The sequence below is a fragment of the Octodon degus genome, unplaced genomic scaffold (assembly GCF_000260255.1).
Source record: "Octodon degus isolate 3935 unplaced genomic scaffold, OctDeg1.0 scaffold00049, whole genome shotgun sequence".
In the NCBI taxonomy this organism is placed as follows: domain Eukaryota; kingdom Metazoa; phylum Chordata; class Mammalia; order Rodentia; family Octodontidae; genus Octodon; species Octodon degus.
Genome location: NW_004524625.1, coordinates 12,948,893 through 12,960,071, shown reverse-complemented (window position 1 = coordinate 12,960,071; position 11,179 = coordinate 12,948,893). Strand labels below are relative to the sequence as shown.

The 11,179-nt window shown below is 40.8% G+C and overlaps 1 protein-coding gene across 4 annotated transcripts in view; it reads right to left on the bottom strand.

The window, feature by feature from the left end:
* Positions 1-10,965, bottom strand: part of Hikeshi (Hikeshi, heat shock protein nuclear import factor) — a 37,702-nt gene extending 26,737 nt beyond the window's left edge. Inside the window, exons 1-3 of one of the 4 annotated variants that reach the window (XM_023716728.1) lie at positions 10,778-10,965; positions 10,277-10,468; positions 5,501-5,738 (exon numbers count right to left, since the gene is read on the bottom strand). In XM_023716728.1, the coding sequence (XP_023572496.1) occupies positions 5,501-5,651 (151 nt within the window). In that variant the 5' untranslated portion in view covers positions 5,652-5,738; positions 10,277-10,468; positions 10,778-10,965. Of the gene's footprint in view, positions 1-5,500; positions 5,739-10,276; positions 10,469-10,777 lie in introns of those variants that run through there. The other 3 variants (XM_004632570.2, XM_023716730.1, XM_023716729.1) reach the window with 3 other exon arrangements.
* Positions 10,966-11,179: the final 214 nt, after the last annotated feature.

Genomic DNA, 11,179 nt, shown 5'->3' with positions numbered 1-11,179 from the left:
AAAAAAAAAGAAGAAGAAAAAGACCAGCCAATGACTGGAGAAAAAGTGTTCTGAGTCACATATCTGATAAAGAACTTATTGCAAAAATTAGCAAACTGTGCACTTTAAATGTGTGATTTACTACATTTCAATTATATTTCAATAATGCTATTAAAAGGGGCTGGGGAGATGGCTCAGTGGAATAAGTGTTTCCCTGGCAAGCGCAAGGGCCTGAGTTCAATCCCCGGTTCTGCAAAAAAAAAAAAAGAATATAAAAACAGACCAAGAAGAATAATGCTATTAAAACTTACTAATAACAGCATAAATTTTCTTTGAAGGATTTAAGATAAACATGAAATATGATTATGTGCTTAAAAATCAAACTGAAATTGGATCTTAAAAAATCTGATGGCATATAACTGCTTAAAATACATCTTATATAAATGAAGTATATTTATACAGAAGTCTCAAAACTTAAAGAAAATAACTCATGTAAAAAAATGCAAAATATTTGAACGCACACTCACCAAGGAAGGTACAGAGAAAGCTAAAAAAAAACATGGAAAAAGTTCAATAACATTAAAGAAACATAAGATATCACTACACTAAAATGTTAAAATAACTAAAAGTAAAACTAAAACACAAAAAGGTAAAGTAACTACACTAAGTGTTAACAAGAACAAAGAACAACTGGAACTTTCATACACTCATATGGTTGAAAAATAAAAAGGAACAATTACACTGGAAAATGGTTTGCTAGTTTCACAAAAAGCAAAATATATAAGTACAATATGATCTAGCCTTTCCGCTCCTCCATATTTATTCAAGAGAAGTTAAAATGTATGTTCATACAAAGAATTGTATACAAATGTTCACAGCAGCTTTATTTTTGCGAGGTGAAACTTAAAAATAATCCAAATATTTGTTAATAGGTGAATAAATTGCAGTACAGTAGTCCCTCACTATTTCATGGTTAAGACTTTCGCGGATTCATTGTTACGTGAGTTTTCAAAAATATATCAATCTGAGGGCTGGGGATATAGTGTGGCAGTCTAAGTCCCTGCCTGGCAAGCACATGGACCAGAGTTTAATCCCTGGCACCACATGCCATGCTGGCCACCAAGACCTGGTGTGGTGGCGCTCGCCCATAATCCCAGCGCTGGGGAGGCTGAGACAAGAGGATCACTACAGTCTGAGCAGCGTAGCAAGACTCTATACCAAACACACAAATAAACAAGCGTAAAAGATTTATGTATATTAACCTACATTATCGCGGATTTTTTTCTATACTGCAGGATTTTGCAGTACTCTACAGTAAAAGTATGCTGCTAAGATTACGTAAATTTACGAGTTTGGAAATGGTTAAGAACATTAGAAGCATTTTTAAAACTGTGCAAAAGGTTTAAAAGAATGTGGGAAGGGTTTATAAAGTCTTAAAATATAAACACTAAAATAAATATAACGTCACTACTCCACTGATTTTCACTTACTGCACGGGTATGTGGAACATAAACTCCTCATTGAGGGACTACTGTACATACACGCAATGGACTACTAACAAGAAATAAAAAGGAGTACCTACTTATTTTTTTTTTTAAATATAAACTAGAGAGATCTTTTATTTATTTATTTTTATTTTATTTTGGCGGAACTGGGGATTGAACTCAGGCCCTTGTGCTTGCCTGGGAAGCATTTATTCCACTGAGCCATCTCCCCAGCCCCAGGAGTAACTACTAATATACACAACATGATTAAATTAATTTTGCTGAAGAAACCAGGCAAAAGTATATGCCACATTATTTCCTATACGTAAGATTCTAGAAACTACGAACTATTTTATAACACTAGCAAATAGGTCAGTAGTTGTTGAAGGTGTGGGAGTGGGTAAGAGTCTACAAGGGAGAAGCAGGGGACCCCTGGGGGCAGTGTGGATGTCCACTGTCTTGACTGCAGTGACAGTTCCACAGGTGTTAAGAAACAGCAAAAGTCAGGAAACTGTGCACTTCAAATATGTGTGATTTACTACATTTCAATTTTATTTCAATAACGCTAATAAAACTAATAACAGCATAAATTTTCTTTGAAGGATTTAAGATAAACATGAAATACGATTATCTGCTTAAAAAACAAACTGAAATTGGATCTTAAGAAATCTGATGGGGCTGGTGAGATGGCTCAGTGGTCTAAAGCACCTACTTAGAACAAGCTTAGCAAAGCACAGGGACCGCAGTTCAATCCCCCAGCACCACAGGCCAGCCAGCCCCGCCCCCTGGTGGGCTGAGCTGGCCACACACACACACACACACACACAAATAAAATTTAAAAAAAAAAAGAAAGAAATCTGATGGTGTATAATTGCTTAAAATACATCCAATATAAATGAAATACACACGTCCATGATTTCATTTTTTCTTTTGTTTTTTGGCGGAACCAGGGATTGAACTCAGACCCCTGTGCTTGCTAGGGAAGCACTTATTCCACTGAGCCATCTCCCTGGCCCCAATGATTTCATATTTTTTTAAAGAACTTTAATTTAATCTCATTAACTGGATGTTAAAGAATCTTAAGCCTGAGAAAATCAACTTATGTTTGAATACTCATCTATAAGAAGAAAACCTGAGCATCTAACCTGCCTTTCTCTCTAGCTCTATCCTGAAACTGAGGTAGACATATAGTAGCAAATTTCTCTTTACAATGAATCAATGAAATGATGAGGATGGAATATCATCAATTTGAACCCCTACTAAGTTATTAATAAATTAAAGCACTGCACGTAAATGGCTAATATCACAAAAGAGCTAATCATGTATGTTCCTGATGAAAGAACACATGTTCACCTATTACAATTCTGATAAAAACATTTGTAAAAATCAACTCAAACAAAATGTGACCAAATCTCTAAGTCTAATTAATTTACTAGAAATAGAGAATACATTAAGCCTTTGAATTTTTCGAGATATTTGCAAAACCTATCAATCAGCTGAAATGTAAGGACCCTTCATGGATATTTAAAACCTTATAAACATAAAGAGCTTGGGGGGAGAAGGGGTACCAGAAATTGAACTCAGAACCTTGTCTGCCGAGGTGCTTATGCTGCTGAGCTATATCCCCAGCCTCAACATGAAACTACTGAGACTACTGAAAATATGGATACTGATCACAGATATTCAAATTGCTGTTTTTAATTTTTATTTATGTGTGTGTGTGTGTGTGTGTGTGTGTGTGTGTGTGTGTGTCCAGCTCAGCCGGCCTGGGGGCGGGCTGGCTGGCATGTGGTGCTGGGGGATTGAACCGCGGTCCCTGGGCTTTGTTAAGCTTGTTCTAAGTAGGTGCTTTAGACCACTGAGCCATCTCACCAGCCCCCAAGAACTGAGCTAGGGCCAGGCCCCCCAAATTGCTGTTAAGACTGGTTTTAGGTGATAATAGTCTAAAGAAGAAAAAAGAACCTGAGAATCTCAGTGAAATCAAATGGGTAAATTGGCCATTTTTGAAGCTGGGTGATGAGTATAATATTCTACTTGGTCTGACTTCAGGGTTTTTTCATTTTTGAGTACTAGGAATCGAACTTGGGACCTTGCATCTGCCAGGCAAGCACTTATGCTGCTGATATATCCCCAACCCTGGTCTGATATTATATATGCTTGAATTTTTTTTACAATAAAAACTCTTTAATAGGGGCCTGGCCTTAGCTCAGTTGTTTAAGTGGCTGCTTCCACAAAAAGCAAAAACTCTTTAATACTAGGATATCAGTTCTATTTACTTTGTTTTTGTTGTTGTTTCAGTTTGGTTTTTGGTGCCAGGAACTGAATTCAGGACCTTATGCTTGAGCTGTACTGCTGAGCTATATTCCTGGTCCCTCAATTTAACTTTATAACTATCTTCTGTAACAAGATATAAAAATTCTAATTATTGATTTGAATTTCTTTGTTGGTAGCGTATCAGTTCAGAATTTCAATTTATTCTTTGGGGGAACACACTACTGGAAATCGAACTGACAACCTCACCCTTGTAGCCCCCAGGCTGTTCTTGAACTCGCAGCAATCCTCATCTCAACCTCCTGAATGCTGAACTACAGGCAAGCACCACCGAGCCCAGGGTTCCGAGGCCAGCATATGTGGGGCCAGGGATTAACTTGGGTCCTTGTGCTTGCCAGGTAGGTGCTTTTATCTCTGAGCTATCTCCCCAGACCCATCAATTTATTCTTGAGTCCATTTTGTTTAGTAAGTTTTCAAGTGTTTCCACTGCATTACGTAAACTTTTTATCATACTATTAAGTATGTCTGTGACCTAAGTATGTCAAAAATTACTTAAATTCCAAATGAGTCAGTGTCTCTATACCTTCTCATGATTCATCTCTATCCTCATATGCTCCGCCTTGGGCCCTTCTGAGCACAGTACGCTGTCAGCTTTTGCCTTCTACTCCTACTATACAAAGAGAAGCAAATCCACAACAGGTCTCTTAGCCTGCCAAAGCCCTACTTGTTTCCCCAAAGAGCACCAGTACGGCATCTTCAGGAAACTGCCCCTAAGTCACCCATAAGGAAATTGCTCATCGTTCTATTCTCCTTCAGTGATCTGTACAAACACCTACTATTATGTCTGCTGTGCTAATTACTGGTCTACTGAAGCATCTTCTGTAAGAATGAGTTATTTCAGGAAAGAACTTAATTAGCATCTTTACATTCCAACAGCACATATATCCACATAAACATGTCATTTGCATGCTGCCTAAATTTAGTCTTAAACTCTATCAACAATTTTTGTAATATAGTCCTGTATTTTAAGAGTTTTCGTATATGTTTTCATCTAGATTTAAGGAAGCCAGACATTCAACAGGAGTGAATGGCATCTACCTAATTTCATTCTCAAATTTATTCACAAAATACCCCAAGTATCAAAGCAAGAATTATATCTTTGCAGTGTCAACAGAACCAAAATAAGAGCTGTAGAATCAAACTAAGAGTTCAAAATCTATTTAGTTATTTGCATTATTTATGCAAAGTACTAGAGATTGATTCTAAAGTTTTCACACAGTCTTTTTTTTGAGACAGTGTCCTGCTAAATTAGCCAGAGTAGTCACAAATCTTCCTGCCTCAGCCTCCAGAGTAGCTGGGACAACAGGCATGCACCACCTGCCAGATCACAAATCTTAATGGAAGAAAAGATTCGCTCTAATTCTCCTTCCTCTTCACTTCACCTGGTTTATCTATTCATTTAAAGTAGATATGCATATTACAAGTTTTATGAGAAACTCCTTTTATTATTTATTAAAACACCAACCAATTCAGAAACATCAAGGAGAACAATACTGAGTGGTTATGTTCTGGTTTCAGGGGAAGAAGGAAGCAGTAAAGAAGCCAAAGCAGCTTTTTACTTACTGTGATTCGAGTGTTTCTTATGATCTGTTTTTCAAAAGTAACATCATGCATTGCTTTAGCAACTAGAAAAATATAATGGCTTAAAAGATATATTTCTTCTGTGTTAAGAAAAGGTTTAATTATCCAATGATTATTATTCTTACCAGATTTAAGCCCTGAAATTTTGAAGATAGCACTTGGCTTTCCATTTGTGACAAATCCTAGGAGTTGCCATACTGGCATTCCATTTGAATCAGGATAGGAAAAGTAGACAGATCCTCCCATTCCCTCGGGAAACGGGACAGTTCCCAGCATAAAAACCACAACATGGTTGATATTTTCATAATCAGGCAAGTCAAAAACAAATTTATCCTCTGCCACTTGCTGTGCAGCTGTTTGCACCTAGAAAATAAGAAACTTGTCTTAGTTCAAGACTCTAATGAGTTTCTATATACCCATACAGCATCGTATAAACTGTGTCACCAAAATTGATGATTACGATTACCATACTGAACAGAAAGTTCTGTTAATCCGATAATCTCAATTATGAAACTAGTGAATATGCCAGGAAGTATTAACTTTTTAGGTATTTGTTTAGTGGGCAGTGCTGGAGCCTCACACATGCTAGTGTGCTATATCCTTGAGCTATCCTCACAGCCACGAAGGTGTTATTTAATAGAGTTCAAAAAATACCTATTTAGCCTTAAAAGCATCATTTAATGTTATCTTTTAAAAATGGAACTAGGGCTGGGGAGACAGATCTGCAGTCTAAGCGCCTGCCTGGCAAGCACAAAGACCTGAGTTCGATGCTCAGTATTGTATTGAGCATCGAACTCTGGGGTCGATGCCCGCCCCAAAACCAGGCATGGTCCCTCTATCAAATAAATAAATAAAAATTTAAATAATAATAATAATGAAACTAATTTCTTTCAGAAGTACTGTGAAACAATTTTACATCTTTGGAATATCGTAAAAGTGAAAGGTTGTTCAAATCATACTACCAAGCTTTTCTCCTCCAGTTTGATGATACAGAACTTCAGATAATTAAAATACTTAAGCAATCCAGAAATGAGTCTTCAGGTATAAAGATTCCATACTTGCAAAGTCAGCTACTCACTAAAATTTGTAACCCAAAAGCAATGCCTGCTACAGTCACTCACGGATTGAGAAATGGAAAGAATATCCAAGATGTAGTTGACTCACACATTCCTAGCTAAAATGGAGCCAACATACGCCACACGTTCTTGTTTTAGCCCAAATTCCGTGACAAGTGTCCTTTACACAGCAAATGTAGTACCATGGTTCATCAACATGTTATACTTTATCCTGTTCCTAAAATGGCCAAGGTTTATATGCTGGTAAGTGTTTCTAATTGCAAGATGACTATGAAATACCTTACAGAGAAAATGTATGCTAAATTTCATTCAGTTGTAAGTTGCAATACTCCTTCTTGGCCATGAATGGAATGTAAATTATTCAAGAATGCATGTTAAATATGTCTTTAAGTAAACAGAAACATATATAAAATAAGTTATCAAAGGCTCATCAAAAATGCTGAGTAACTAGGAATGACTGCAATTCCAGCATTCAGGAGGCTGAGACAGGAGGATCACTGAGGCCAGACTGGGCTACAAAGTTCAAGGCCAACCTGAACTGTAGAGTGAAACCCTGTCTCATTAAAAAAAAAACAAAAAACAAAAAAAACTGTGACTGTAGCTCTGTGAAAGAACACTTCACTAAAATACTCAAGACCGGGGCTGGTGAGATGGCTCAGTGGTCTAAAGCACCTACTTAGAACAAGCTTAACAAAGCACAGGGACCGGGGTTCAATCCAGCACCACATGCCAGCCAGCCCCGCCCCCTGGTGGGCTGAGCTGGCCACACATACACACACACACATACATACATACATACATACACACACACACATAAATAAAATTAAAATAAAATACTCAAGACCCTCAGCTCAAGTCTCAGTGCTGGAAAAAAAAATTGTGACTAGAGACTCTCAGGGTGGTAAATCCATGCTTTTGAATTTCAGTGTTCATAGATTTAAGAAAAAGAAACTGGGGCTGGAGAGATGGCTCAGTGGTCTAAAGCACCTACTTAGAACAAGCTTGGCAAAGCACAGGGACTGCGGTTCGATCCCCCAGCACCACATGCCAGCCAGCCGCGCCCCCTGGTGGGCAGAGCTGGCCACACACACACACACACACAAAATGTTAAAATAAATAAATAAATAATTTTAAAAAAAGAAACTACTAGAATGGACTATACTTTTATATAAAATACATAAATTTGATACTTGGAAACTTATATACAGCTTTTCAGAACTCATTTCATAACCTAATTTTGTTCTAGAACTGAACTTTTCTTTTTTTTTGGTGCAGAAGACTGAACCCAGGGTTTCCAGTTTGCTAGGCAAGTGTTCTACCGCTGAGCCAAATCTCCAGCCCCTGAACATTAACTTTTAAACTGAGATTTTAACCCACTGTGTGAATGATCTACTTTCACAGAAAATTTTAATTTTTAGAAAAATATTGCTATTTCATACCATTAGCAAGCATATTAATTCTGAGTACAGGTAACTAGGTTATCAAAAATCTACCTTATGTGATTTTTCTTGGTTATTGCTTTTGACTTACAACTGATAATCACTGAAATATCATCCAAATTACTATTATTCTGAAGACTAAAGAGTCAATCCTTATTACCCAAATGCAACTTATTTTCTGTTCCCAGTACTTGCTGGCTATTACTAAAATCCTCACTTTCCCTCTATATCATACCTACTAATGAAGAAAACTTAACTCCGCCTATAAATTGTAAAGTAGTATCAACTGCCCTAAATTAAATCCCAATACGTCAAGGCCGTATTGGGCCTCTCAATTTGTCCTCTCAATTTCTTTTTTTAAATTTTAGGGTCTAAGGGTGTTCAGGGTCCCACTACTAGAGACTCGTAGTGACCCTCCTTTTACGGCCTCCCAAGAGCTGGGATTACAGGCACATGCCAAGCCCAGTCTCAACTGCCTCCTCCGTGCCCCGGGGCTGGCCAGCAGGGCCCAGGATGAACCCCAGGCCCCTGCACCTGCTTGCTGGCTTTTAATCCACTGAGCTATTTGGCTGGCCCTGCTCAATTTTCTGACTCCGTTAAAAACCTCTACTTCCAATATAAAAAAAAAAATAAATAAATAACAAGAGAACTGGATCAGTATTAGATTCAATTTTTATCAGGTTTTAGCACACATGTAACTGCCAAAAAGTATCAAAAATCATATTTATGAATCTTGAAACACCCATCAATGGGGCTGGTGAGATGGCTCAGTGGTCTAAAGCACCTACTTAGAACAAGCTAAACTAAGCAAAACACAGGGACCGCAGTTCAATCCCCCAGCACCACATGCCAGCCAGCCCCGCCCCTTGGTGGGCTGAACTGGCCACACACAGACACAAAATAAATAAATATTAAAAAAAAAAGAAATACCCATCAAGCAAAATACATACATACTTAACTGTCAACTCAGTACAGGGCACCAGAGAGCACATTTGTACTGACAAGCTCAGCACTCTGTGTGCGTGCCTGTACTGCACTGGGAATTGAACTCAGGCACTTGGGCATACTCCCAGCGTTTTTTTGTTTTAAACACAGGTTTTTGGGTACTTCCTTCTAATTTACTAAACAGATGAAGCAGGACTCCAGCTTGTGATCCACCTGCCTCAGCCTGACATTAACCCTTAAGGAAAAAAAAATGTACCTCACTCTTTAACAAAAAATTGAAAGGAATAAAAATTTGCAGTCAAAACTTTAATTGCATTTTTCTGCTTAACAATAAATTTTGAGATGTCACTAGGTCTATTCGCCCTTCAATTTGATTTATGTTCGTCTTAATTTACGTATCCTAATAGTACAGAATTAAAGAAAAAATACCTTCCTCCCAAAAAAATCTTGAAAACACCGCTATAGAAATTTTCACCAAAGAAATGAGGTGCTGGGTATAGACACAACTACTGTAACTAAACTCCCTTCCAAATTTGATTTACCTCATACATGGATTCTGTACAGCTTTTTATTCCTTAAAAACACATAATTTTAATTATTCATTGATGATATTCGTCGAGTCCCACACTCATCCCAAACTGGTCCTGTCCTTACACAACAGGGGCAAAGTCAAGGGCGCTCACACCTGTAAGCCCAGCTAGGGGCACACCGGAGGGCAGCCTGGGCAATTCAGCAAGATCCTGTCTCAAAATTCTACAAAAGACACAGCTACAGTGTTGTCAAGAGTGCACCACGGAACCCCTGGCACAGCCAAAAACAAAAACGGGGAAGTCCCAAAAGACCTCACTAGGATTACCAACTCCCCCTCCTACACATTCAAGACAGTGAACTTTGAGGTTAGCAGTGGTTCGCGGTTTCTTAGAATCAGGTACAGAATACATTACTGAAACGGGAAGAAAAACCTGCACCAAAGGGAATATAAGGTCTTAACAACACAGGGAATAAAAAGAAAAAAAAACCTCCCGCAGGGGATGGGGGCGCACGCCCGAGATCCCAGCACTTGCTTGGGTGGCTGCGCCGGTGGATCGCCAAAAGTTGAGGCCAGCCTGAACTACACAGCGAGTTCGGGGAAAGACCCTGTCTCAAAAAAAAAAAAAAGGGGGGGGGTGGCTCAGTGGACTAAGCGCTTCCCTGGCAAGCACAAGGCCGAAAAGATTAAAAAAAGAAAGAAAAGAGAAACCAAACTCCTAAGGAAAGCAGTCAAATTTGAAAAGGATGTCTGTTTCCATAAAAGCAAACAAGCCTCGCCTCGCCTTCAGATTATTCCTTAAAAGTTCCTGACACGACATTTAATTCTAATACCCGGGCAAGGCACTTTATCCTTCCGACCAACCAGAAAACACTGTCCACACCCGTCTCCAGTCTCTCAAAGAGCTCGCACCTAAATTTCAGTGATTTTATCCGCCAACTTCAATGCCATTAAGCGTATGTGTACCAGGATCCTCACAAAGGTGCCCGAGCGGCTCATCTTTGACAGTGTGCTAGAGACCAGATTAAAATCCCGCATTTACTCGTGACTCGCGTCGTGCGTTCGGCGAGCGTTTACACCGCCCGCTGAGTTTAGGCTCCTGCGCTGCAAAACGAGAAGGACCACGCCACAGTGAGTGACAGAGAGAGGCCGGAGCGCCGCGGGGCGCGGCAGGCGGGCGGAGGAACACGCCGCCGCGAGGGAGGACCGGGCGCCGCTCGCGTCCGTCGGGCGCAGCCGGCACCGCGACCTCCCCTCGGACGCACGCGGACGGCCACAGGGCGCCCCCTGCCCGCGCGCGGCCGCCGCCAGGCGCCCGAGCCTCCCGCAGCCGCGCCAGCCCCGTCCCCAGCCCTGCGCCCGGGACTTCGCCCTCTGTATCTGACCCGGCCAGATACCCCGGCCCGTCCTCACCAGCCTCCCCGCCACCAAGCAGCCAAACATGGCGGCGGCGGCTCCCCTCGGCAGGGACCTGAAAGCAGCGACTAGGAAGGCTGTGGCTGCTACCCTAGTGGAGCCCAAGAAGCTTCCAGAATTGGCGAGTGGAAGCCAGCCGCTCCACTCCAGGGCGACTCGGCCAGTGGCGGGAACGCCTCCTGACCCTCGACCTCTGACCCTTCCTCCTAGTCGGCCCGCCTCTCGGGCGAGCACTTCCGGGGCGCGCACGCACAGTCGCCCATTATGAGCGAAGATCCGGCGCCAGGACTACAAGTACCATGAGGCTCCGGGCGGGCTTCCGGGGGCGGTAGCTAGGCGGCTTCCCATCCCCGCACTCCAGAGCCCCAAGCGCCGAGTGCAGCAGCAGCGGGAGGCGGC